At 40.3% G+C, this 24,418-nt stretch overlaps 1 protein-coding gene and 1 pseudogene across 1 annotated transcript in view; one reads left to right on the top strand and one right to left on the bottom strand.

Moving 5' to 3' along the window:
- RAD54L2 (RAD54 like 2) overlaps positions 1-24,418 on the bottom strand; it is a 108,472-nt gene that overhangs the window by 25,063 nt on the left and 58,991 nt on the right. The window contains exons 4-5 of the mRNA XM_081805680.1: positions 959-1,160; positions 538-578 (exon numbers count right to left, since the gene is read on the bottom strand). Of these exons, the coding sequence (XP_081661806.1) occupies positions 538-578; positions 959-1,160 (243 nt within the window). The remainder of the gene's footprint in view (positions 1-537; positions 579-958; positions 1,161-24,418) is intronic.
- Positions 5,902-8,494, top strand: LOC102734758 (SNRPN upstream reading frame protein pseudogene; annotated as a pseudogene).

The following is a 24,418-nucleotide window of genomic DNA, read 5'->3' as shown; positions in this document are numbered from 1 at the left end:
GGGGGGGAGGGTCAGAGGGAGAAGCAGACTCCCTGATGAGCAGGGAGCCCGATGTGGGACTTGATCCCAGGACTCCAGGATCATGACCTGAGCCGAAGGCAGTCGCTTAACCAACTGAGCCACCCAGGCGCCCCAGGAGTAAAATTTTTAAGCTATTATGTTTTAAAAAAAAACAACAACAAAAAACCCCACAAAAAATAGATGAAGTTAGGAGAAAAAGATCTCATTGATCTCCTTTCTTTCTTTTTTTTTTTTTTTAAAGATTTTATTTATTTGACAGAGAGACACAGCAAGAGAGGGAATACAAGCAGGGGGAGTGGGACAGGGAGAAGCAGGCTTCCCACTGAGCAGGAAGCCCGATGTGCGGCTCGATCCCATAACCCTGGGATCATGACCTGAGCTGAAGGCAGACGCTTAATGACTGAGCCACCCAGGCACCCCACATTGATCTCCTTTCAATAGCAAAAGAAGGGCTGTAACAGAAGGAAGGGTTGTGGGGGATTTGGACAGTTAAGGAAGCTCACATCTGCCATTCACTTAGCTCAAGGAAAAAGCCCTGCTTTGGACCAGACAGTCCCCTGCCAACCAAAGTTGAGGTCTAAAGAAAATGAGAATTCAACTTCTTTTATCTCCTCCTGTTTTGAAACCTAAGGGAAAAATAAAGGAAAAAACAGAGTCCAACCAGAACAACCTATCATCCTTGGGCTGCCCCCAGGGCCTCCAGAGAGTAGGAGACTCCGCAGCACAGCCTGAGCGCCTGCCACGTTTGCCCCACAACCTCTGACAGCCTGAGGTGATCCTGAGCTGCACCTCCACTGTTAATCGGGGCACACTGCTTACACTTTTCTTCTTTGGAAAGGAGACTCCCCTGCTCAAACCAGTCCTGCTACTGACAGCCTTCAAGTGAAGGTAATACCTCTACTCCTTCCCTTCTCCTCTCACCCTGAGCACAGCTCACCGTATGTTTCTCCTCATGTGGGAGGGCTTCTGAGCTCTCTTCTTTTTGGGGTCCTCGGAGGCTAGGCTCTTGCCTTGGTGGCGCCTAAGCTGCTCTGAAGGCTCAGACTGAGATGAGGTAGTTGAAGTGCACCGCGGTGGCCGCTGCCCATCTTCCTCCAGCTGGGCACACTCAGTGCCACACATGTCTTCCAGGGATGGGTCTGAAAAGACAAGGGGAGAGAGGTGCCAGGGACTGACCTTTACAGGGAGAAAAGTGGGTTTGTTTGTTTTTTTTAATTTTATTTATTTATTTGACGGAGAGATAGAGAGCACAAGTAGGCAGAGCAGCAGGCAGAGGGAGAGGGAGAAGCAGGCTCCCTGCTGAGCGGGGAGCCCGATGCGGGGCTCCATCCCAGGACTCTGGGATCATGACCTGAGCCGAAGGCAGACACTTAATGACTGAGCCACCCAGGCGTCCCGAAAAGTGGGTTTTGACGCCAGGCACACCTGCATTCCAATCTCAATTCAGCAACTTATTAGCTGGTAAGCTAAGGCAAGTGACTTACAGCTCTCTGAATCTCAGTAGACTGATTTATAAAATGAGAACAGTGATGCCTACATTTCAGAGTTGTTATGAGGACTAAATAGTGTGCATGTCTAGAACCAAGCCTGCTTCAGAGTAGGCTCACAACAAATGACAGCCATCACTCTTGCTATAATTTAGCACTCTGAGGAGAGTGAGGAAGCTTCATGGCCTCAGAATGTTCTGAAAGGGAAAACAGGTTTCCAAATACAGCTCACACTCACTTGTGTCTCATCTGCCAACAAGGGGAATATCCCTCCTTTCAGTGTTTTAAAGTGTTCACTCCTTTGATTCACTGGCCATTCAATGAGGGCCTACAACACGGCAAACACTGTCCAAGATGCTTCAAGGGATGTTTTTAAGACTTCTTCCTTGCAAGGAGCTTGTTTGTTTTCTAGACACAATAAAACAAGGTGTGCTAAAGACCACAGGAAGGGCAGGCTAACTGACCTAAAGAACTTAAAAATATAAGACATCATTTTTCCAGCCAGAGATAATTCGCTAAATCAAGAATAATTGCCTTAGGGACGCCTGGGTGGCTCAGTCGGTTAAGCGGCTGCCTTCGGCCCAGGTCATGATCCCGGGGTCCTGGGATCGAGTCCCATATCGGGCTCCTTGCTCAGTAGGGAACCTGCTTCTCCCTCTCTCTCCCTCTGCTTGTGCTCTGTCAAATAAATAAAATCTTTAAAAAAAAAAAGAATAATTGCCTTAGGGTCACAGGAATATGAAATTTCCTGTAATATGAAACATTACTTTGTGGTGTGATCACACAAGGAATTATATGAGAGGTAAAATATAAGTGAAGCCTTGAAAGGTGAGAATGTCTAAACGTACTGCCTTGAGGAGGGGGAAAAAGGAGGAAATTCCTGGTGGAGGGAATGTCATTTGTGTCATCAAACACCGGCAAGGACTGGGGTTGGAAAAGCAGGGTCCGAGTGCACACCCCTCTTTCGCAGCCTGCCGAGCAGCATTCTGTTTATGTGATGGGCAGGCTTTGACAGTCACATAAATCATAAGCCTGTCTCCAAATCCACCAGAGCCTCCCAGATACAAGAAGTACACAACCAAAAAGTCTTTCCCAAAGGTAAAAGCAATGTAAAGCTAGAATATAAATGCTATAACTGAGATGGACTGATCAATGCCACTTCGCTCTCAGGCAGGAAGGACTCAGGAAGCCTAGGGTTTTGGTGGGATGATTTTTGTTTGTTTTTAACTAAACTTTAAAGATTTGCTTATTTATTTTAGAGAGAGAGATAGAGAGCACGAGTGGGGGGTGGGCAGAGGGAGAGGGAGAGAGAATCTCAAGCAGACTCCATGCTGAGCACAGAGCCTGATGTGGGGTTCGATCCCATGACCCCAAGATCACAACCTGAGCCGAAGTCAAGAGTTGGACGCTCAACCAACCACACCACACAGGCACCCCATGTTTTTAACTAAACTTTAAACTTTATTTGGATTTCACCAGTTTTCCACTAATGTCCTTTTTCTGCTACAGGATTCCATCCAGGATATCATGTTGCATCTAGTGCTCATGTCTCAGTCTCTCTAAACTGTGGCAGTTTCTCAGTCTATTCTTGTCTTTCATGACCTCGACAGTTTTTTTAAAAGTACTGGTCAGGTGTTTTGTAGACTATCCCCTAATTTGAGCATCTGATGTTTTCTCATGATCAGACTGGAGTTATGCTTTGCAGGGAAAGAATACCACAGAAGTAAAGTGTCCTTCCTTCTCATCCATCTTATCAGGATACATGCTATCAACATGACTTACTACTGGTGATGTTAACCTTCATCACTTATTTAAAGTGGTGTCTGCCAGATTTCTCCACTGTAAAATTACTATTTTCCCCTTTCCATATTTTAGAAGCAAATCACTAAGCCCAGCCCACATTCAAGGGGAAGAGAATTAAACACTATTTCCTGAGAGAGGGGCATCAAAGAATTTCTGGACATATGTCAAAATCACATGCAAATATTTGGGGTGGTAGGGAACTGTGAGGCTTTGAGAATGCAAGTATCCAGTTTCTTAAAATTTACCCACTCGTTTTAACATTCATTAGTTGATCTTACCAGGAGGAATTATTACTATGGTGTTCTAATAGTGGTTTTCCATTTTCCTCTTTACATCTACATTCATTATTTGGAATTCTTCTGTGAGGAAGATCTGTCCCTTCTCCCTCATTTATATATTCAACATTTATTTATATCAGTATGGACTCAGGTGCCAATAGGGTAAGAAACACTGAACGCTGTAGGCTTTGGTAAAGGGAGACAGTGCTGCCATAGACTTCAATGAGTGAACCAGTAAGCTAATGTCCCCAAACCCAAAGAAAGACGTATCATGGGTCATCATCATATGCACTTAATCACCAAAAAATAACAAATGGACTGTATCATCAGCCAGTGGCCAAGTCACAGAATCATGAGTGTTCCAGACACTCCATCACTGCTTATCTTCTGTGGTTTAGTATAGCCCCTATTATCACTGTGGGTTCCTTATGGTCTCTTTCATATGGATGTCAGGTTCTAGAACAGCATGGAGTTGGGAACTAACATTTCCTGAGAGATAACCAAGCATAGGGGTTCACTATGGACACTGAAACCAGACTTCTGGGGTGTGACACCAGCTGTCCCTTATTTGTTCCTCAATTATACAAAGGGAATAACAACTGTCATGCTATTCCTTAGCCTGACAATGGGGAGATGGTTATGTGAGACAGCCTAGACAAAGTGCTGGAACAATGCACATGGTAAACACCATATAAAACAGCTGCTGCTTTTCCTAGGACTACTACCATTCCAGCTATGAGTTTGGTTTCTTATCTCCTCTCTTTCTTATGATAACTACAAGGTGAATTTTGCTCCCCTCATCCTAATTTGAGAAACCAAAGCCCTAAAAAGTTAAAAAAAAAAAAAAAAAAAAAGAAATAGCTTGCCTATGGGTATATAGGAAATAAGCAGGAAAACAGGAGAAGACCGTTAACAGAACGAGCTTCATGGTTAGGCAGTGCTAGTGTTCAATCCTGGTGCTGTCACTTACTTACTAGCTCTATGTTCACGAGTTCAACTTTTCTGAGCCCTAGTTCTCCACATTTGTAAAATGGGGGTGTCAACATCTCTCTTAGGGAAAATATCCTTCTTTAAACCCAGGTCTGCCACGCTCCATGAAACTTCATACTCCCAACCACACTGAACAGTCTAGGAGCAAACAAAGCTACAGGGCTTACTCAGCCATGCTGGGTAGCAGTATTTATTTATGTGGAAAATTCAAACTTTAACTATATATTCTACATATATTATATATTCTAATCAAAAATCAGAAATAAGAAAGCAAAAGGAGAAGCAGAAATGACACAAACTGCATTGTTCTCACAAAATGAGCATTTCTTACAAATACGCAGGTGCATATATATACACATGTACACACATACACACACAAACCAGCCACATGAGACTGCAGACCACATCTTCATTCTAAACCTCTCCACATGAGACTACCACAAACTAGCCACTGTTGCCTCTCCTGCCCCTTGCCTTTTAGTCTAGCCTAACACACGAGGAGCATTTGAGTACCAGGCCCTGTACCAAGGCACAATGGAATGGTCCACATGGGGAAACACGTGAGGTGAGCACCTAACAACAACAACACTTGGGGAAAGGACACCCAATCCAGCCTTGCCTAGGGCTGGGCATGGGGGTAGTAGTCCTAGGAAAAGCAGCAGCTGTTTTATATGGTGTTTACTATGTGCTGAGCATTGTTCCAGCACTTCGTCTAGTCCTCCCATGTCCTCCTTGGGAGAGGTGAAACGTGGGTTTAATCTAATATAATAAGTAGGCACCAACTAGTAAAAGGAAAGAAAGAACATTCTAGGCAGATACAGGAACATAAGCAAAAGGAATAGATACTTTAAACAAGGTGGAATAGTTAAGAAAATACATGCAGTTCAATACTGGCTAAAATTAATTAAGCAAAACAGCAGCACGAAGGGCCTTCCAACCCAACAACCACTTCCCTATCTCTCCCCAGGAGCCCCTCATCCAAGACAGACTAAGGTGTAGACCCAAGATCCTTCCTACATGCTGCACAGACATCAACCCCTGTCCGGGGGAGGACTAGTTCCAAGGCCCTTTCTTCTTAGCCTTCTACATTCCACTGACAACTGTTTGGGTGGGGAGAGGAAGCTAATGTGGCCAATGTAAAATTTGGGGCTGGAAGGGGGTAGTGGTGTGGACATGTGTGCACAAATGCACACACACACATGTAAGTACCCGGGGTGATTCACTCTCCTGCAGCAGCGGTGGAAGCAGCTTCCTTGGCTCTCACACTGAGACCACTGAAGGGTTTTAGGTAGACACCTTGCTTTTTGAAGAGCAAAGGGGAAATGGCTAAGGGAGGTACCAGACAAGAAATGTTCATGAGGGGACAATGCAATTCCATTAACAGGAGCGAGAGGTTAAAACATCACAGTCCCTTCTCTGTTACCACAGGATCCACAGCAGGCCTTTTACAAAAGGCCTCCCAAAGACAGCAGAGTCCACGGTGACAAGAAGCACTGGGAACACAACATGAGCCTTGGCTTGTGGACATCTTCCACCCACAGAAAAAGTAAGGTGCTACCGCTTTGTGTGTCCAGCCAGACACGAGAACTAAAAGAGAAGCTCCAAAGGAGCTTCTCAGCAAATCTGACTGGCTACCCTCCCCTCAAACAGTCCTCTCCTATTTCTACCTGAAGCACTACATGAGGAAAGAAAGGTCAGCAATTCTGTTTTCCTTAAGAAGAACTACCATTGCTTCAGGCCCCCACCCCTCCAAAGAGCTGATACTTCCATGGCATTGTCCCATAGTATTACTGTCACCTCTCTCCTAACTTATAGCCCTCAATTCTTCCCTCATAAAGTGGGGGGCTATCATATTCTTCGTCCCAAAGGAATAGGTTGCTGGACAGCAGAGTCCCTAAGAGGGGATATCTCTTGCAAAATGGCTACTTGACCAATACTGCAGCTTGCCCTACACAATTACACTTGAGGCTGGGTTGGCACACCTCAACTTGGTGTTTTGCTAGGTCCTCTGACCTGGTTCGGATAATGAAATTTGATGTTCTCCTGGCCTTAAGGCCTTTTGTTTCTATTTCACAAGCAAATTTATTGAGTAACCACTTGGAGGAACAGCTGGAAGCAAGGTTAGAAAGCAGGCAGATAGGACAGAGTCAGAGTATAGAGGGCAGGCCTTGAATGTCAGGTCAAGGGGTCTGATTTTCATCTACTGGGCAGTGGGAATTTGCTGCCAACTGTTGTATTTCCTTTTTCTGGTTTCTGCCTTGCAGAGTGGGCTGTTTCTGGGAGAAGGAAGAACAAAGTCTGATAACCTTTCAATATCACAGACAAATTCACAATCAAACATTCCAACTTGTAAGGTCTAGCTTTGAATTCCTGACTGACTCAGGGTTGAATGTGGCCAAGTACAGTAGCAATTTTAAAATGATCATAGTATATACAATTCTCATGTACATTTAGTTCAGACACAGGTTTCCCCTTCACACAGAGGATACAGGTCTAAACCAACTCCTTACCAACCAGTATTCTTTGAATGAATCTTCAGCTTCTGGATTCAACAACACTGTTTGCTTGTTAAAGCTTTAGTTTACAGATGTACTAATATTTAAAGTTTGTTGTCATGTAAGTCAATGGTTTACAAGTGCTTCATTGCTGCTTCATGATGCTTATTATGAAGTTTCTGGTTTTTACATAACACTATAATATATACCACATCTTAAACTATTCTTTTTTTTTTTTAAAGATTTTATTTATTTACTTGACAGAGAGAGTTAGTGAGAGCAGGAACACAAGCGGGAGAGTGGGAGAGGGAGAAGCAGGCTTCCTGCCGAGCAGGGAGCCCAATGCGGGGCTCGATCCCAGGACCCTGGGATCACGACCTGAGCTGAAGGCAGACGCTTAACGACTGAGCCACCCAGGCGCCCCTTAAACTATTCTTAATAATAAACTATTATTTCAAAATTTCTATAATTAATTTTTCCCCAAGTCAAAATGTAACTTTCTACTGCATGCTCTTTTGTATCTTCTGAATAATGAACCATGTGAATTTACAACCTAATCAAAATCATTAATTTAACTTTCAAAAATAGCCCTCCCTAAACTTCTGGAATATAATCCACCAAAAGCCGCTAAGGAAAAAGAGAAAAGGGTCAACAAGGAGGTAAAGAGACATGTGGTTTAAAAGTCAATGATTATTACCACCCAAATTCAGGATCATAGAATCAGATCTGGTTGCAAATACCCCTGAACTTTCTCCTTCACGTGAGCCAGCTGTGAGCAGCAATCACTAGAGTTATATAAACACCAACGAACACTTACATAAGCTTCTCAGGAATGAGTTATGAACACCACCACGACAAATATGACTAGGCGAACGAGGAACATTGAAAGAAAAATCTCTATGTTTCACTTGTTGGGGGTATAAGGTACAAACACACTTCCAGGATCCTCTCTCTTCTTCCTTCCCAATCCCATCTGTATAAACAAAGCTCAGTGAATTCCAAGTCTTACCATATGCCTCCTGATGTGATGCAATAGGATGCAGACACCACAACTATTATGTATGTGTGCCAAAACATTACTTGAATCTCAACACACCTTGAGATCTCACTACCAGTTTGCAAAAATACAGGGAAAAAGGACCATGTTGACAGAGTGGAGTGGCCACTGGAGATGTATGCACTCTGTTCTAAGGAGCAACCAGCAGTGTGATAAAGCAGGCCAGGGACCACTTACACCTGAGATAGACTACAGGACAGCACATACCAGAGGTGGAAGTCCAAGTCAAACACAGAAGGACAGCCTCACTGAACAACCAAGAGGGTCATCTGTACCCGAAGTGATTTCAGCAGCAGCCAGTACCTGTGCTGGATTTCCAGGCGAACTGAGGCATTCTTAGCTGAGACACCAAGACGTGGTTAAACATCCAGGTAGCTGCTTTCCAAGCAAAAAACCAGCTGACAGTGTATTGATGTATTTGAATCAGCTGACAATGTAATAAAGATAATAACCATGATTTTCAGAAAACAAAAGAATTATGTTAAATTTGTTAAGCAAGACAACAAGGATGCATTCAGCAAAATCTAGAAATGTATGAAACTACAGTAACAAGTGAATCCTTTTCTTCTGCAAATAAGTTGCAAGGAAAAAAAGAAAATGAAAAAGAGGTAAGAAAAGCTCAGATTAAAGAGATTTAAAAGACAAATGAACTAAATGTGGAATTCGTAGGGATTTTAATGAAATAACAATAAAAATAATCTTTAAAAGATAATCAGGGATTATCTGGATAGTTCATGATTTAAGGAATTACTGATTTAAAATATTTAAGTGTGATAATGGTATTGTGTTTATTTTTGGTTTTGTTTCTAGGACTTTAATGTTAGAAGATAGAGTAAATACATTCTGAAGTTTACAGATAAAATGTTACAACATTAAGGATCTACTTCCAAATAATCCAAGGTTGGGGAGAACAAATGAAACAAGACTAGCCTTGTATTCACAACTATTGAAGAGACTACTGGAAATACAGGGTTCATTTTACTATTGTCTCTTTTTCTATTTCATTTGAGATTTTCCAGAATAAAACTTCACGACTATTTTAATTTTAGAAGTCTTAACAGAAGATAAAATATAATAAGCACTAATCTCTAAACTATTTAGATCTCAACTTTTCCACATTTGTTAATATACATTTGCATAGTTTATACTGTTAACCAATGAGTATACATCATTTTGTGTTGTTTTGGTCACATGTTACATACATATAAATATTTCTTTGACATAGTCCACATACTCATCATTTTAATGGCAGGCTACCAGTAAATCACAGAATGCTTTGTCATTCAGGCTCTTTCTTAGTTTTTATTTGTATCTTTAGTGGCATAAATATCTTTGTACAAATTGCTTTTCCTTTTGACTTACTTATTTGTGGTACAATCCACTACAGTTGGGGAAATGAGCAAAGAGTTTAAATGTTCAGATATTGGTAAACTTTTTCTATAAAAAGCCTGATAGTAAACACTTCAGGTTTTGTGGGTCATAGGTCTCTGTTGTAACTACTCACCTTTACCAGAGTAGCTCAAAAGCAGCCATACATAAACATATAAGTGAACAAGGACAGCTGTGTTCCAGCACAATTCTGTTTATAAAAACAGGCCAAAACAATTTTGAAAAAGAACAAAGGAGGACATACACTTCCTGATTTCAAAACTATGAAGCTACAGTGATCAAAACAACATGGAACTAGCATAAAGACAGCCATATACACCAATAAAATAGGACAGACAGCACAGAAATAAACCCTCACATATATGGTCAAAGGATTTTCAACAAGAGTGCCAATACCATTCACAGGAAAAGGACAGTCTCTTCAGCAAGCAGTGCTGGGAAAACCAAATATCCACATGCAGAAGAATGAAACTGGACCCTTACCCTACACCATATACAAAAATTAACTCAAAATGGATCAAAGACCTAAATGTAAAACCTAAAATTATATAAAACTTAGAAGAAAACATAAGAGGAAAACTTGATGATACTGGATTTGGCATGAGCTCTTGGATAGGAAACCAAAGGCACAGGCAACAAAAGAAAGAAAAAAAAAGACAAACTGGACTTCATGAAAACTTAAAATTGTGGGCATGAAAAGACACTATCAACAGAGTGAAAAGACAACCCATGGAATGGGAGTAAATATTTGCAAGCCATGTATCTGATGAGGGATTAATATCCAGAATATATAAAGAACTCCTAAGACTCAACAACAAAAACCAAACTGATTCAAAAATGGCAAAGGATATAAACAGACATTTCTCCAAAGAAGATCAATAAATGGCCAATAAGCAACTGAAAAGATGCATAAAATCACTAATCATTAGGGAAACGTAAATTGACACTACAATAACGTATCACCTCACAGCCATTTAGGATGGCTACTACCAAAAAAAAAACAAAGAACCAGCATTAGCAAGAATGTGAAGAAACTGGAACCCTTGTGCGCTGTTGGCAAGAATGTACAATGACAAAGCTGCTATGGAAAACAGTATGGCAACCCCTCAAAAAGTTAAAACACTGGATTGCCATATGATCCAACCATTCCACTTCTGGATGTATACTCGAACTGACAGTAGGGTCTTGACATGACATACAGCCGTTTTCATAGCATCATTATTTATAATAGCTAAGATGTGGAAACAACCTAAGTATCCACTGATGGATGAAGGGATAAGCAAAATGTGATATATGCACATAATGGAATAGTATACAGCCTTAAAAAGGAAGGAAATTCTAATACACGCTACAGCATGAGTGAATCTTGAGGACATTATGTTAAGTGAAGTAGTTCAGTCACAAAAGGACAAATACTATATGATTCCATCTATATGAGGTACTTAAGGTAGTTAAAATCATAAAGACAAAAAGCAGAATGGTGGTTCCCAAGGGCTAGGAAGAAAAAGTAATGGAGTGATGGTTTAACGGGTATAGCGTTTCAATATGGGATGATGAAAAAGTTTTGGTGATGCACAGTGGTGATGGTCACAGAACAATGTAAATTTACTTAATGCCACTAAATTCTACACTTTAAGATGGCTAAAATAGGGTGCCTGGGTGGCTTAGTTGGTTGTTCATCTGACTCTTGATCTCAGCTCCGGTCTCAATCTCAGGGTCATGAGTTCAAGCCCTGCATTGGACTCCACATTGGGCATGGAGCCTACTTAAAAAATAAAAAATGAAAATGGCTAAAATGGTAAATTGTATGTTACATATATTTTAACACACACAGTTGACTTAGTCATTATGCTAAGTTAAAGAAGTCTGACACAAAAGGCCTCATATTGTATAATTCCATTCATAGAAATGTCCAGAACAAGTAAATCTCTACAGACAGAAGTATGGGATAGTGGTTGCCAGGGACTGAGAGAGAGGATAATGGGAGTGACTGCTTATGGATAAGGGGGTTTTCTTTTTGGGGTGATGAACATGTTCTGAAATTAGACAGTGTTGATGGTTCAACAACCTTGATATACTAAAAATCATTGAATTGTACACTTCAAAATGGTGACTTATACCTCAATAAGAATATATACATATTTTTAAATGTTGGCTTGCTGCTTCTGCTTCCAGCTAAGGTGGAATAGCCTGAGGCAAACCAATGCTTGCCCTAAGAATAGCTAGAAATACGTTATCAAATTAAAAAACAACAAGAGCAACAACAACAAAGCCTTTTGAAGGCACTGAAGAGATGCTGAGAGGACCAGAAGTAGAAGGGATGAGATTCCAGAGAAAGGGAAATCAAGAAGAGATGACCCAGCATTCTACTGACATTTATTCCCCTCTTTCGCCAAGTCTGGTTGCTGGGGCAAGCTGAGAGTCACCCAAACAGAGGGCTGTTAATAAGCAAAGAAACCAGAAGAACTTTTGACAATTTCATTGGACTAAAAAGACAAAACTTGAAGACATGACGGACCACAATCCTGGTGAAAAGGGGAAACGCAGAACTGAGCCAAAAACTCAGTTCATTTCCATTCAAGCCATTTACTTCACTCTAAAGCTGAGTGAGATGGGAGGTTAAGAAGCTAAGCAGAATACCACTGAAAAGCAGAGCAGATGTTTCTGCAATCTTGAGGTGCAGAGAAGATAAGGATTAGAATTTAGGAACCATCAGAGCAGATGGTCCCAGTGAACATCTTGGCTCTCAGTTGGAACTTATGGGATGACCACACTCTAGAAACAGGGGTGTGCCAGAAGTAAACAAAGGCTTCTAAACTATGATCAGCACTTATTGCACTTTGTCCTGCTGGATTAAGGTGATCAGCCCCACTATATGTGCCTAGAAGAGGAAAAGGAAACCCTCTCTAAAGATATCATCCATAGTCTCTAAAACTTTCTATACACACTGCCCAGCATTCAATGAAAAATTACCAGCTATGCCAGGAGACAAGATTAAATGATCAAAAACTAAGAAGGACAGACAATAGAACCAGAATCACTGGTGATCTAGATACTAAAAAATAAAAAATAAAACAACTGATAAAATGTGTAAAAAAACAAAGAAATGGGGGCGCCTGGGTGGCTCAGTCGTTAAGTGTCTGCCTTCGGCTCAGGTCATGATCCCAGGGTCCTGGGATCAAGCCCCGCATCGGGCTCCCTGCTCAGCGGGAAGCCTGCTTCTCCCTCTCCCACTCCCCCTGCTTGTGTTCCCTCCCTCGCTGTGTCTCTGTCAAATAAATAAATAAAATCTTTAAAAAAAAAAACAAAGAAATGGAGAAAATAAATGAAAAGATGGATAATATCACCAGATAATCAGAATATATAAAAGAAGAGAATCAATTCTCACTGATATGTGGAATTTAAGAAACAAAACAGAGGATCATAGGGGAAAATAGGAAAAAATAGAACAAGATGAAACCAGAGAGGGAGACAAACCATAAGAGACTCTTAATCATAGGAAACAAACTGAGGGCTGCTGGAGGGGAGGTGGGGGGAGGGGGGATTGGGGTAACTGGGTGATAGACATTAAGAAGGGCACGTGACATACTGAGCACTGGGTAGTATATAAGACTGATGAATCACTGACCTCTACCTCTGAAACCAATAATACATTATATGTTAATTGAATTTAAATTTTAAAAATAAATTAAAAAAAAGAATCAAAGAGATATTCTAGAAACAATAAATATATAGTAACAAATCAAGAAGCTCTGTAGATGACAGGTAGGATAAACAGAAAAAAAAAAAATACAACAAAAAACCATTCCTAGGGAGATTATATAGCAAAAGTGCTGAAAATTAATAACAAAGAAAAAAATTGTACGAGCAGTCATGAGTGGGGGAGAACACAACACCTTCAAAGGAGCAACAATAAGAATAACAATGGATTCTTGAGACATGAAAGACACTAGAAGACAGCGGAAAATTTCTAAGTTTTTAAAGAAAATAATTGGCAACCTAGAATTTTATACCAGCTAATACAGGACTCAAAAATGAGGGCAAAATAAAGCAACTTTCAGACAAACAAAAACAGAGATTAAATTTGTTGCCCAGAAACATACCCAAAAATAAATACCAAAGGAAATCCTTTAGACAGAAAGAAAATGATCTCAGACAAAAAAACAGAAATGAAGGAAGGAATGAAAAACAACAAAAAGGGAAGTGCTCCTAACCATTTCCAATTGGCACTGCTTGATTTGATGTTTGCTCAAATAAACTCTTAAAAATTGAAAAGAATAACAAAAAGGGTCTATGTGTGGAAAATATAAATACTGACCAGAGAAAAACAACATTTTGTGACATTTAAAATGTATAGAATTAAAATAAGGATATATAACATAAAATGCAGGAAAGAGGTAAACAGATTTAAAATGTTCTAAGGTGGGGCACCTGCGTGGCGCAGTTGGTTAAGCATCTGACTCTTGGTTTCGGCTCAGGTTGTGATCTTAGGGTGGTGAGATAGAGCCCCATATCAGGCTCCATGCTCAGCAGTCTACTTGAGATTCTTTCTCCCTCTCCCTTTGTCCTTCCTGCTTGTGCTAGCTCTCTCTCTCAAATAAATAAATAAATCTTCTTAAAAATTAAAAATTAAAAAAAGTTCTAAGATTCTAATATAGTTGGGGAAGTAATAAAAGCAATGATTTATATTAGACAAGGATAGATACTGTAATCTAAGATAACCACTAAAAGCATAGTAAAAGACTGTATAACTAACAAGCCTGTAGGGAGAAAACTGAATCTAAAACAACAACAACAACAACAACAACAAAATCCCACATAAAAAAAACAACTTGATTAATCCAAAGGAAGAAAAAGAACAAGATAGAAGATGAGACAGAAAATAAATACCAAGATGATAAATTTTAACACAACTATATCAATAATTACATTAAATATAAATGAACTAAAGTCCAATTAAAAGACTAAGACTGGATTAAAAAAACAAAACCCAACTAACTGGTGCTAGCATGAAAAACACCTTAAATAATAGGAAAAAAGTTGCAAGAGAATACAAAAAAAGTTGAAAAAAAGACACTAAGAAATGCTAACCAAAAGCTGACATATCTATACTCATATCACGTGAAAGAGACATTAGGGTAAGAAGCATACTAGAAATAAAAAGGGACGTTTCATAATGACAAAAGGTCAATGTACAAAGAAGATATAGCAGTATCAAATCTGTGTGCACAAAATAGCTTAGCCTCAAAATACATCAAAACTGACAAAACTGAAAGAAGAAACACAGAAATCTACAAATCTACAAAAGACTAACATGCCTTTTTCAAGAATAAGAGCCAACAGACAAAAGTACCAGTAAGGCCATACAAGAACTGAAAGAAACAATTAACAAACCTGAATTAACAAACATATTTAGAACACTTCACCCGACAATGACAAAACACACATTCTTTTCAACAGCTTATGCACCATTTATCAAAACTACCCATTTACTGCACCATAAAGCAAACCTTAACAAATTTCAAACATGTGAAATCATTCAGAGTATGTATATGGCCACAATGAGAGCAAGACAGAGATACTAGAAGTCTAGCAGTGCTAGGGAAAGAGCAGTGCAGGGGCCCTGGGGAGTTCTAGACTTGCCAGAGTTGAAATATCTCATTAAGATCTTATATAACACCCCTACCATCCAGCTGAGACAAAAGAAAGGCTGTCCCTCAGAGTAAGAATCACACTCTAGAGTAAGACCTATACTATATCCTCCCTAACAAAGCCTAAAACAAAGCCCTGATATGGTCTGCAAGAAGAGAGAATTTAGAGATTGAATCCTACCAAATGGCAAACACCTCAGGCTTTTCACAGATTGGTACTAAAATGGCATAAAACCAAGGCTTCACAAGTTCAAGGGGATCAATCAGTAACTGAACTGCCTGCTAAAACTAAAATGTACACTCTTTAGAGGAAGATAACAGAATGCAGAGCCTCTATAATATATTATGCGCAAAGACCATTTTATTTAATCAAAAATCACCAGATATGCAAAGAAACAGGAAAAATATCTACAGTCAAGAAAAATACAATCAAGGGACATCTAGGGGTGCCTGGTTGGCTCAGTCAGTAGAGCTTGCAACTCTTGATTTCGGGGTAGTGAGTTCAAGCCCAACATTGGGTACAGACCTTACTTTAGGAAGAGAGGGAGGAAGGGAGGGAAACCTTGATGGCCTAGATGTTAGGACTGTCAGCCAAGCAGTAACTATGAGAAATAATAAATGTTACTGTCTTAAATCACTTAAGTTTGGGGGAAACTTATGACATAGTATTAGTAACTGAAACAGAAACTTGGTACTTGGGGTATATAAAAATTAAAAATTCAATAAAAAATTAAACTATGGGCTCGTGTTTGGGGTAAAGTAAGTGGAAGTAGGTGAAGAGACTGGTCATAAAAGCCCAAAGGGCTTCAAGGAGATTATAGATGAAGATTTAAAGGAAAATGTTATAGGAAGCTAAAGGAAAAGAAACACTGTTTCAGAAAGTTTAGCAACTCTATCAGCAGCAGTAACATGGAAAATTAATGGGGCACCTGGCTGAGTCCGTTAAGTGTCTGACTTCAGCTCAGGTCATGATCTCAGGGTCCTGGGATTGGCCTGCACTGGGCTCCATGCTCAGCGGGGAGTCTGCTTGTCCCTCTCTCTCTGTACCTCCCCCTGCTCATGCACACACTCTTTCTCTCTAATAAATAAAATCCTAAAAAAAAAGGAAAATTGAGATCAAATCCAGGGTAGACCTGTAAGATCCTTTGTTATGATCTCAGAAATATTTAAAGTAGTGCCTCATTGACCTTTTCAGACAAAAGGCCTCCTAAAGATTCTGCTGGCATGCCTAGCAGATCTTCTCTGTTAAAAAACAAAACTTAGAAAAATCTTAGAGTATTATCCTATAGCAGCCTCCCTAGAAGGCCAACCAGAAAAGAAATTATCTTGAAGAGATTTGTGGGTATAGCTTTTGTCTAGTGAAGTAGATTTTATACTGATACACAAGTTTATAAAGCAAATATATGAGCCTGACCTGGAAGGGATATAAACAATACAAAATGAAAAAGGCTTTGGACCCTCAAACTTCTAGAGGCAGTCAGCAAGCTGGGGTTCAACTGTAATCCAGGTTACTTTTTGTGAAATGGAAGGATTATTCAGAAGGCAGAACTAAGATCCTAGAGGATAACACCAAAAGCCCTGGAGAAATATTGAGTACCCAATGAGTAATACTGAGTTCTAATCAAGGAACTAGCAAAATGTGCTCAGCTAGGGATTTTATTTTATTTTTTTTAAGATTTTTTATTTATTTATTTGACAGAGAGAGAGCGAGAGCAGGAACACAAGCAGGGGTAGTGGGAGAGGGAGAAGCAGGTTTCCTGCCGAGGAGGGAGTCCAGTGTGGGGCTCGATCCCAGCACCCTGGGATCACGACCCAAGCCGAAGGCAGACGCTTAACGACTGAGCCACCCAGGCGCCCGACAGCTAGGGATTTTAGAACTGCTATAGATCAATGACTGCTGTGTGCCTCATTCCCTTCTCTCTCCCCCACTTTGTCTGCCCCATCTGTGGAATGAGATATCTATCTTGTCCCCATAACATCTTAAGTTGGTGGAGGGGCAGATAACTGGTCTCTTTAGCTCATAAAAGTCTTCAAATAAGAGAAACTACTTAAGTAGTGAACTCAAGAAACTACAACTGAAAGCCACACTCACACATGGATCTGAGTTAGAGGACAAGATCTTGGACTATAAGCTGATGCTGTACTGGGATGAAACTTTGGGGGTCTTGAGGAAAGGGGCAGTGTATTTTTCATGTGGGATGATATGAACTACTGTGGCCAGAGAGTAGAATGTGGCAGACAGTTTTTTCCAAAGATGAATGCAACAGTATCTTTTATCCCAATGCTTTCCTACAGTTTGACCCTGATCCATCTCCTGTTGAGAAGTAAATTCTAATCTTTTTCTTTTGAATCTGGGTAGGCTTATGACTTGGTTATAACCAAAAGAATAACACAGAAGTGACACTGTAACTTCCAAGGCTAGCATAAAAGGCAATGCAGCTTCCATCTTGTTTGCTATTTAACCATGGCCACTATCTGACTGCAACTGAGATTGATGAGTCTAAAATTTTTAGGAAAATGCAAAGGTCCTAGAGTAATCAAAGTAATTTTTAAAGACAACAATGAAATTAGAATTTTTATACTACCTGATTCAAACTACAGTAATTATGATTTTGAGTAAGGATATAGTTATTAATGTAATAGAGTCTAGAATTAGACTGCACATTTATAATCAATTGATTCTTTACAAAGGTACCAAAGTAATTCAATGGAGAAAGATAATCTTTCCAATACACCATCTGCAATAGATACAATCCTCACCTCATTCCATATCATACAGAAACAACAATTCAAAATGGATCAAGGCCTAAACATAAAAGCTTAAACTATAAAACTAGTAGAAAATATTTTCAACTTTAGGGTAAGTAAAGATTTCTCAAGCAGGACACAAAAAGCTTGAGCCACAAGGGAAAAACCTGATAAAGTGTGCTTCATCAAAATTAAAAACATCTACTCTTCAAAAGGTATCCTTAAAAGAAAAATGACAAGTCACAGTCTTGTAGTCTTGTGAAAACATTAACAGTGTGTCTGTGTGTGTGTATCTATATATATCTGATAAAAGACTTGTATCCAGAATATATTCTCTTTTTAAAGATTTTAGTTATTTATTAGGAGAGAGAGTGCACGTGTGCAGTGGGGAAGGGGTGGGCAGAGGGAGAGGGAGAGAGAGCATCTCAAGCAGACTGCGCTGGGCACAGAGACCAACATGGGGCTCGATCCACAACCCTGAGATCATGACCCAAGGTGAAATCAAGAGTCATACGCTTAACCGACTGAGCCACCCAGACACCCCTAGAATATATTCCTTAAAAACTCTACAACTCAGGGTGCCTGGGTGGCTCGGTCGTTAAGCGTCTGCCTTCGGCTCGGGTCATGATCCCAGGGTCCTGAGATCGAGCCCCGCATCGGCCTCCCTGCTCAGCGGGAAGCCTGCTTCTCCCTCTCCCACTCCCCCTGCTTGTGTTCCCTATCTCGCTATCTCTGTTAAATAAATAAAATCTTAAAAAAAAAAACAAAAAACCTCTACAACTCAATATGAAGAAGACAAACAACCCAGTAAGAAAAGCAAAAGAGAAGGAACAGATATTCCACAAGAGATATACATATGTTCAATGAACACATGAAAAGATGTTCAATATCATTAGGGAAATGCACATCTAAACTATAATCAGATACCACTTGATAATCACTAGAATGGCTAAAATTAATAATACTGACTCGTGCTTGCTTCGGTAGCACATATAGTAATACTGGCTGAAAGAGGACTTCAACTACTTCCATTCTGACCTCAAAATTTCTAACTGATTAAGTTCTTCTTTCCAGCTTATCTCTTAACTCAGGTAAAAGACCCTGCAGGCAAAAGCATCCCCTGATGGGAACCAAAACTACCACACTTCAAGCAATAAGGACCTTCCTGAGCCAGCAAGAACTCCGGTAGTGACTGACCCCAAGACAATGACTGATTTGACCTTCACTGCCCACCTGCACATACCCACTGACCTTTGTCCCACATTTTCCTTATATAAACCTGGAAGTATTTTCAGCACTTTGGAGACAGCTTTGGGACGCTACTCAACTATCTACCCCATGCTGGCATCACTAAAATAAATTCCTTTCTTGTTTCACCACCACTAGTCTCTCTGCCTTTAGATTTTGTCAGCAGCAAGTGGTCAAACCTGTGCTGTTTGGGACCCCAGAGCCAGGTGCTCTTGCACCCCTGCACTTGACTACATGACCATACCAAGTGCTCACAAGGATATGGAGCACCTAGAATTCTCACACACTACTGGCAGGAGTGTAAAGTGGTGCAATCACTTTGGAAAACATTCTGGCATTTTCTAATAAAGTTAAACGTATACCTCCACAGCAATTCGTATCTTGGCATTTTATCCAAGGGAAACTGAAAACTTCCTCTAATTATTAAAAACCAAGTCAACTTCACAGGAATGTTCAGGTTTACTCATTAGATTAAATATCTATCAGCAGGTGAATGGATAAACAAGTTGTATTTAACTTTTTGCAATTGGAATACTACTCAACAATAAAAACGAACAAACTAGGGACATGTGCAACAACAGATGACTCTCACAGACATTATGCTGAGCAAGAGGCTAAACACAAAAGAATATGTACTGTATAATTCCATTTATATGAAATTCTATAACAGGCAAAGTCAATCTATAATGACAGAAATCCATTCAAGTGGTTGCCCAGAAAACTGACTACAAAAGGGCATGAGAGAACTTTCTGGGAAAATGGGTATTTTCTATATCTTGATCAGGGCAATCATATTTGTCAACCGTCATCAATCTATACATGTAGAAGATATGAATTTTACTGTATGTAAATTATATAGTAAAGTTGATTTTTTTAAAAAAGATTTTATCTATTTATTTGAGAGAGAGAGAGCATGAGCGGGGAGGAGCAAAGGGAGAGGGAGAGCTCAGCAGGGAGTCTGATGTGGGGCTCAATCCCAGGATCCCAGGATCAACCTGAACTGAAGGCAGAAGCTTAACTGACTGAGCCACCCAGGTGCCCCTAAAATTGATTTCTAAAAAAATTGTGATATTGCTAAAGTTATACTTAAAGGTAAATCCACAGCCTAAAATCAGTGTCAAAAAATAATAGTGAAAACCAATGTTGTAAATTTTCTTCTCAAAAATTAGAAATAGAACAGGAAATTAAACCTAAAGAAAGCAGTAGGAAGAAAACAATATAGATAAGAGCAGATGGGGCGCCCGGGTGGCTCAGTCAGTTAAGCGTCCAACTCGATCTCAGCGCAGGTCTTGATCTCAAGGTTCTGAGTTTAAGCCCTGCATTAGGCTCCACACTGGGTGTGAAGCTGACTTTAAAACAAAACAAAACAGTAAGAGCAGATGAATGAAATAGAGAAAAACTACTTTAAGAGCAAAACAAAACCAAAAGTTGGTTCTTTGGAAAGACAAGCATAATGCTACATCCTCGGAGAGCCCTACCAACCCTTCCCCACCACCACCCTGGCTAAAGTAGACCCTCCTCCCTACCCCTGGGACTCTTTCCCTTCCTTGGTCTACACGGTTCTTATCAAAATCTGAAGTATTTTAATAATTTGATTCAACACTTACCATCTGTCTCTCCTAGTCTGTAGATCCTTCAGGGCAGGGATTCTGTCTATCTCATTCACCACTGTATCTCTAAAGCCAAACTTAAAATGCCTGCCACATTAAGAGATGCTCAAAAAAAATGTCTTGAATTTTTTTTAATGAGCTTGTTTTTATAAAAATTGCTACTAGAGGGGCACCTGGGTGGCTCAGTTGGTTAAGCAACCAACTCTTGATTTGGGCTCAGGTCATTATTTCAGAGTCATAGGATCAAGCCCCATGGTGGGCTCCACGCTCAGCGGGGAGTCTGCTTCCACCTTCTCCCTCTCCCTATATCCCTCCCCCTACCACTCACATGCACACACACACACTCTCTCTCTCTAAAATAAATAAATAAATGAATCTTTAAAAAATTGGTACTAGAGGGCGCCTGGGTGGCTCAGTTGGTTAAGCGACTGCCTTCGGCTCAGGTCATGATCCCAGAGTCCTGGGATCGAGTCCCACATCGGGCTCCCGGCTCAGCAGGGAGCCTGCTTCTCCCTCTGACCCTCTCCTCTCTCACGCTGTTTCTCTCTCGCTCGCTCTCTAATAAATAAATAAAAATCTAAAAAAAAAAAAAATTGGTACTAGAGAAAAATATATATGAATAAAAAATCTAAAGTATATCAGATCTTATTAAATATGTTTGTTTATCATATGTAGGCACATATTGATGATTCTCTGGGACCAAGCTTTCCCTGACTGTATAAATGTCATGGTATATTTGCCAATAGGTCTTAAAAAAGTTTAAAACTCATGCAAGCCAAAATGTGATTCACCTTCAAAACAGTCATGGAAGCCAGACAGAAAAAAAAAATTCTCATCATACTTGCTCCTTGGGAAGAATAAATCTTCATAGTATTAATACTAAAAAGCATTAGTAGATTCTAAATTAAACACAGTTTTAAAAATGAGATCTGAGAGCAAGGGAACCAATACCATTCTGACTAACTCATGAATAACCTAAGACACAAAGAAAAGAAATGGCCAGCCTTCCCACTTGGCTCTCACAGCGGAGGGGAAGGAATGCAAATCATTTTCAGATACCAAGCCTGCACAGGGTTTCTCAACCTCAGCACTGCTGACATTTTAGACTGGATAATGCTTTGTTGCGGAAGACTGTCTTGTGCATTGTGGGGCATTTAGCAGCATCCCCGGCCAGACTGTAGTCACATCTTCCCAGTTGTGACAAACCAAAAATGTCTCCAGACATTGCCAAATGTCCCCTTGGGAACAAAACCACTCCCTGTTGAGAACCACCGCTTTTAGCACAATAAAGGCAAAAACTATAAAGAAACAATCATTTGTAAACACAACTACATATCTTTTCAACCAATCTGAAATTCTAACCCTGTGTTGCAGACCAATTTAATCTTGATTCTGCTCAGAATCATGATGATTTTTGGCCATCTCTGCAACCACAGGTAAGAATTACTGGGTTCTCAGCAAAGCAGGAAAGCAGGAACCTCTGAGCAAAAGGTGGAAAAGAAGACAGACTAAGGCTGATACCTTGAAACAGTCTAGCTTAATTTCTGAATGACATTTAAGGAGTTATGAGAAAATGTAAAGCAAATGTCTGGCTCTACTAAAGTCTTACAGACAAGGTAATATCTAAAATAATTTCATAAAATCAAAATTTAAAAATCCAAATAAAACAAAAGATGCTGATGAAAACCACATTCCAATCTTTAAAATAAGCCTCTCCTATATCTTCTCACTTTTTCACCCATGAAATAGATGACTATCAAACAATGGAAAAGCTTATTTAAACTACAATGAAATTACGGATTTTTTTTTTACAACAAAGAACACTATGAACGATGTTAAGAGATAAGCCACAGACTAGATGCTATTTACAATATAAATAACAAAGGATTAGTATATCCAGAATATAATAAGAACAATTATAAATCTGAAAAACTTCAGTACCTCTAGTAGTCAAAACTGAAATCATTACTTCAGAAATTTAAGCTGGTTCTTGAAGTATTTCCCCACTTTCTCCAATCACTCAACTTTATTATTCCATCAGCCATGAGAAAACATCCACTAATTTTGTCTCTCCTTAACTGAAGTCTTCACGCTAAACACAAATGCTGAATCACACACTCAGCCTGATTTATAACATCCTTTCACCCCCCTGGAATTCTGGAAGCAACCCCGCACCTAGCCATCACAACACATTAAGGAAAGGAAACCCCAGTGCCCAAGGTGTGAAGGTATAGAAAGAGCTGAAGCCTATCTGAAACCAGATGCAGCACATCCAAGAGCACTACCTGAGCCAAGGCACATCGTGACTGAGGCACCTAGCGACCTGCGGCCAGCTGCCTGGGGCAGGGGATGGGGGGGTGGTTCTTCCTTCCAGACTCTGCTAAAGGCCTCAAGTGATAATAGACTGGCCACTCTTTCCTCAAGATTTCCACTTGCAATTTTACTCCCAAAGGTCTCTTCATCTCTCCAGTAAAAACGAATAGGCTAGGGATCTTAATGGGAAGACAGAAGCAATAGAATGTTTCCATGCTTGTTTCCCAAAGTATGAGTGATTCAAACATGGAAGAAATAAAAATAGAATTAAATACTCAAGCTTAAATTATTCCTGGAAACTTCAGAATCACTAAAGGGTCAGTGCTTCCTCCACCTGCCATTCAGCACTACAAGGAATAAAGTGGTTCCGGAAGCTACAGCTGCTGATGTTATATAACCAGAAAGAGGTGTCAGAACTGGAGCTGGTTCAAGGGCCATGTCAGTCCATGCTGGACTTCCTGCTCTTCATGGGGACTACAACTGACAAGCCTCTCTCAAAGAGGCTAGAAAGCAATCTCCTGGCATCCCCATTGAGCCTGAGAGTTGAGATTTAGAGGGGCAAACAGGATCTCTGCATCCCAAAGTGGGGATTTTAAAGGAAGAATGAAGAGAACAAGCCTGTTTGTGGCCTTGGGGACCTGTGGCCCCTCCCTTTGGAGCTCAGGCTGGTAAAGCCCCACACCCATTCCCCCACCTGGAAATCCATTTTAAATGGTGGCAGAAACACAGAATAACATACTATTCTTTCCATAACATGCAAACTCCACTAAGGCCCCATGTAAGGGTGTCCACAACAAGCAAGAGGAAACTAGGACAGCATAAGTGCTGCCTCTTTTAAGAGGGAATGAGCAGGGGCGCCTGGGTGGCTCAGTTGGTTAAGCGACTGCCTTCAGCTCAGGTCATGGTCCCGGAGTCCTGGGATCGAGTCCCACATCGGGCTCCTGGCTCGGCGGGGAGCCTGCTTCTCCCTCTGACCCTCTCCCCTCTCATGCTGTTTCTCTCTCTCTCTTTCTCAAATAAATAAATAAATAAAATATTTAAAAAAAAAAAAAAGAGGGAATGAGCAAAGAAAAATAAATACCAACAGCTCATTTCGTTTCTTTTGAGAGAGGACTTGGGTACACACAGTAAGGTGATAATCCTCCAAAATCTGTTCTTGCATCTGTTAACCTAAAAGTGAAGAAGACAGTAAAACTGGTCTAATGGACAAACAAAAGCACGCCAGTAACCTGTATGGGGGGGCAGGGTAATCAACAGAACTCCTTTTACTATTCCATCCTACCAATGAACGCTTTAAAGCACTGAGGCTACAAACCACAAAGAATAAA

This window comes from Leptonychotes weddellii, chromosome 1 (genome assembly GCF_054177405.1).
Source record: "Leptonychotes weddellii isolate Sample4059 chromosome 1, ASM5417740v2, whole genome shotgun sequence".
NCBI classification, from domain to species: Eukaryota; Metazoa; Chordata; class Mammalia; order Carnivora; family Phocidae; genus Leptonychotes; species Leptonychotes weddellii.
Note: the sequence above shows the minus strand (reverse complement) of the source record. Positions and strands in the feature narration are given on the sequence as shown.